At 41.5% G+C, this 4,838-nt stretch overlaps 1 protein-coding gene across 1 annotated transcript; it reads right to left on the bottom strand.

The window, feature by feature from the left end:
* Nucleotides 1–1,254: 1,254 nt before the first annotated feature.
* Nucleotides 1,255–1,821, bottom strand: LOC144359091 (uncharacterized). The gene has a single exon (XM_078012300.1). The coding sequence runs from the start codon at nucleotides 1,819–1,821 to the stop codon at nucleotides 1,255–1,257; it is 567 nt and encodes a 188-aa protein (XP_077868426.1).
* Between the last annotated feature and the right edge of the window lie 3,017 nt (nucleotides 1,822–4,838).

The raw sequence follows: 4,838 nt of genomic DNA, 5'->3' as shown, positions 1-4,838 counted from the left end.
CCCTACAATTCGCCACTATCTTCCAAGGCAATCCTTATTCAATTCGTTAACTCCCACTCACATATGTTATTTGGGATATGTTCATGTTTTTGCCATGTTTGAATTCCGATAAACAATAAGCGACTACTAGTATTAACTGAATGGTATAATAATCTACAATTTAATAAGCTTATTTACATAATAAATAACTTTGTTTACAAATAAATAGTTTGTTTGCATTGTCTTCTAAATTATGTCGTAACTATTGCTTTAATAGAATCTGCATTTTCTCTGTCCCACTGCCTCCGATGTCCATCTCTGCAAAGACACTTCTATTGCAACATTAGACGACCTTACAATCACCAACATTGTTACAGATCTTCTGTACAGCATGAAAGCATCGTTCTTTCTAACCCCGATGGTGTGCATCAATCTTCCCCTTATTATATGATAATTGATCACCCATCATTACACATACTTATACCTTGAAGCTTACACGTGGTCGCACCTGACATGTAACGCAACTGTGTTCAATCCTAATACATATCGCTGTATTCAAGCTGAGTGATTAGTCATGTTTTTCTTTCAGTGTTGGTGGTTTTTGATTGAGTAGACAAATCAGTGATGCAAATATGCTGTGTTCGTCTTTTCACCTCTATCTCCTACAACATCTCATTTCTATTTGCTTTCTCCATTCGACCTTTTTAAAAATTACTGAATAATTTTACTACTGAATTTAATACAAATGTTTTTTTGTTATTTTCACTGAAAACAAAAGTAAGCATTAAATGAGCTCGTGTTTACACTTTATGTATTACCTTTTTATTCAAATGTAAGTCCAATATTACAAAATCTTTCTTTGTTGGGCTCGTGTTGTACAGAATCTCGTATATAATGATTCAATATTGCTATTACAAATATATTTTTTTAAATAAATACAGCTGCTTAATATGATTGAAACGCTTTTAAAGGGCAGTGGTCGTCGCGCCACGCATGCGCCAGATATGGGTGTCTTACTAATAAAGATTTTGTTTGTTGCGCACAACAAGTACAAACCGAGACGTTACCATGCTTTAATTTGGTATTTTTTTTGGTAATTGAAAAGTATCGAAGGAGTCGCCAGCGGTAATTAGTGCAAGTGGCGCCAAGGGCAAAACTCGTACTTGTGATTTCATTTGAAAATCACATCAGATTGTGGGAAAATCAAAGTTTATCACCACAAATGTCGCACATGCGCGGCGCGACGACTACCGCCCTTTAAAGCAAATTCTAACGCTAGACTTGAAGTTTATATATTGCACCGAGTTCATCTAATATCATTTGAAAAGCGTCATCGCTGTCAATGTTCGAGGGATATGAATATTGTAAACGTTTACTAACATTCAGCAGATTGTTTTGTAACTGTATGACGTAATCTTCGGGAATCTTCCGCAGTAGGTCGACGATATCTGGCTTTTCCAACAAAAATGTCTCGAGACCAAAATTAACTGTGAATTCACTGTAGTTGAGGAGTCTCTGGAAGGGGTATTTGACTCTCGCTTTCTCCGGTAGGAAGATGACAGGTATGCAATGTGCAGTAACGGAATCGTAGAATGACTTACGTGTTGGAGAGTCGCCGGGTGGTTGTAAGCAAAATACACTATGTCGCATCCATTCTACAGTGAACAACTCAGTACCTTGTTCCCATGCAGCGTTGTTCTGTCCACATTCGGGAGTTACGTACCAAACGCCGTCGTACTGTTCCTCTGTATTTACATATGTATTATACGACTTTGAAGTTCTAGTTAATTGGTCTTGTAATATTTTTCTAACTTCGTGACTTGCCCGACTACTAGCGGCCATTAAAACAAAAACATTTCTGTCATATTTTGCTCCTTTTGTGAAATCATTTCGATGTGCCTCCTCGCCTTCTATGAAGTGACCGTAGCTTGGATATGGAGCCACCAAGACATGTTTTTCTCGTTTGATTGAGGGAATTAATCAAACGAGAGCTGTCTACACCAAAATAAGTCTAAAATATTTGTCCGCACACATTCTCTCAATTTAACAACTTGTAATGGTGTAAAATAATTAAACGAGAGCTGTCTACACCAAAATAAGTCTAAAATATTTGTCCGCACACATATTCTCTCAATTTAACAACTTGTAATGGTGTAAAATAATTAAACGAGAGCTGTCTACACCAAAATAAGTCTAAAATATTTGTCCGCACATTTATTCTCTCAATTTAACAACATGTAATTGTGGGAATTAATCAAACGAGAGATGTCTACACCAAAATAAGTCTAAAATATTTGTCCGCACATTTATTCTCTCAATTTAACAACATGTAATTGTGGGAATTAATCAAACGTGAGTTGTTTACATCAAACTAAGTATTAAATATTTGTTGAGACATTTATTCTCTCAATTTAACAACTTGTAATGGTGTAAAATAATTAAACGAGAGTTGTCTACACCAAAATTAATCTCAAATATTTGTCCACACATTTATTGTCACAATTTAACCACTTGTTAATAGTGGAAATTACTTAAACGTGACTTGTTTAATCAGTTGACATCAATGCAACTTACCCGCAGACAGTGCACAACAGAGTATCATTATTGAGCAATTATAAACAGGAACGTGTCTTGGCATTAGGGTTAGGGTTGGGTCAGGTATGGGCAACGGAATTATTAACAGGAACGTGTCTTGGCATTAGGGTTAGGGTCGGGTCAGGTATGGGCAACGGAATTATTAACAGGAACGTGTCTTGGCATTAGGGTTAGGGTCAGGTCAGGTATGGGCAACGGAATTATTAACAGGAACGTGTCTTGGCATTAGGGTTAGGGTCGGGTCAGGTATGGGCAACGGAATTATTAACAGGAACGTGTCTTGGCATTAGGGTTAGGGTCGGGTCAGGTATGGGCAACGGAATTATTAACAGGAACGTGTCTTGGCATTAGGGTTAGGGTCGGGTCAGGTATGGGCAACGGAATTATTAACAGGAACATGTCTTGGCATTAGGGTTAGGGTCGGGTCAGGTATGGGCAACGGAATTATTAACAGGAACATGTCTTGGCATTAGGGTTAGGGTTAGGTCAGGTATGGGCAACGGAATTATTAACAGGAACGTGTCTTGGCATTAGGGTTAGGGTCGGGTCAGGTATGGGCAACGGAATTATTAACAGGAACGTGTCTTGGCATTAGGGTTAGGGTCGGGTCAGGTATGGGCAACGGAATTATTAACAGGAACGTGTCTTGGCATTAGGGTTAGGGTCGGGTCAGGTATGGGCAACGGAATTATTAACAGGAACGTGTCTTGGCATTAGTGTTAGGGTCAGGTCAGGTATGGGCAACGGAATTATTAACAGGAACGTGTCTTGGCATTAGGGTTAGGGTCGGGTCAGGTATGGGCAACGGAATTATTAACAGGAACGTGTCTTGGCATTAGTGTTAGGGTCAGGTCAGGTATGGGCAACGGAATTATTAACAGGAACGTGTCTTGGCATTAGGGTTAGGGTCGGGTCAGGTATGGGCAACGGAATTATTAACAGGAACGTGTCTTGGCATTAGGGTTAGGGTCGGGTCAGGTATGGGCAACGGAATTATAAACAGGAACATGTCTTGGGATTAGGGTTAGGGTCGGGTCAGGTATGGGCAACGGAATTATTAACAGGAACGTGTCTTGGGATTAGGGTTAGGGTCGGGTCAGGTATGGGCAACGGAATTATTAACAGGAACATGTCTTGGGATTAGGGTTAGGGTCGGGTCAGGTATGGGCAACGGAATTATTAACAGGAACGTGTCTTGGGATTAGGGATAGGGTCGGGTCAGGTATGGGGTTAGGGTTAGGGTTAGGGTTAGGGTTAGGGTTAGGGTTAGGGTCGGGTCAGGTATGGGGTTAGGGTTAGGGTTAGGGTTAGGGTTAGGGTTAGGGTTAGGGTTAGGGTTAGGGTTAGGGTTAGGGTCGGGTCAGGTATGGGCAACGAAATTATTAACAGGAACGTGTCTTGGCATTAGGGTTAGGGTCGGGTCAGGTATGGGCAACGGAATTATTAACAGGAACGTGTCTTGGCATTAGGGTTAGGGTCGGGTCAGGTATAGGCAACGGAATTATTAACAGGAACGTGTCTTGGCATTAGGGTTAGGGTCGGGTCAGGTATGGGCAACGAAATTATTAACAGGAACGTGTCTTGGGATTAGGGTTAGGGTCAGGTCAGGTATGGGCAACGAAATTATTAACAGGAACGTGTCTTGGCATTAGGGTAAGGGTCGGGTCAGGTATGGACAACGGAATTATTAACAGGAACGTGTTTTGGCATTAGGGTTAGGGTCGGGTCAGGTATGGGCAACGGAATTATTAACAGGAACGTGTCTTGGCATTAGGGTTAGGGTTAGGTCAGGTATGGGCAACGGAATTATTAACAGGAACGTGTCTTGGGATTAGGGTTAGGGTCAGGTCAGGTATGGGCAACGAAATTATTAACAGGAACGTGTCTTGGCATTAGGGTAAGGGTCGGGTCAGGTATGGACAACGGAATTATTAACAGGAACGTGTCTTGGGATTAGGGTTAGGGTCAGGTCAGGTATGGGCAACGGAATTATTAACAGGAACGTGTCTTGGCATTAGGGTTAGGGTCGGGTCAGGTATGGACAACGGAATTATTAACAGGAACGTGTCTTGGCATTAGGGTTAGGGTCGGGTCAGGTATGGGCAACGAAATTATTAACAGGAACGTGTCTTGGCATTAGGGTTAGGGTGGGGTCAGGTATGGGCAACGGAATTATTAACAGGAACGTGTCTTGGCATTAGGGTTAGGGTGGGGTCAGGTATGGGCAACGGAATTATTAACAGGAACGTGTCTTGGCATTAGGG

This window comes from Saccoglossus kowalevskii, chromosome 6, assembly GCF_978046115.1.
Source record: "Saccoglossus kowalevskii chromosome 6, keSacKowa6.1, whole genome shotgun sequence".
NCBI lineage: Eukaryota > Metazoa > Hemichordata > Enteropneusta > Harrimaniidae > Saccoglossus > Saccoglossus kowalevskii.
This window is presented reverse-complemented; position numbering and strand designations above follow the sequence as displayed.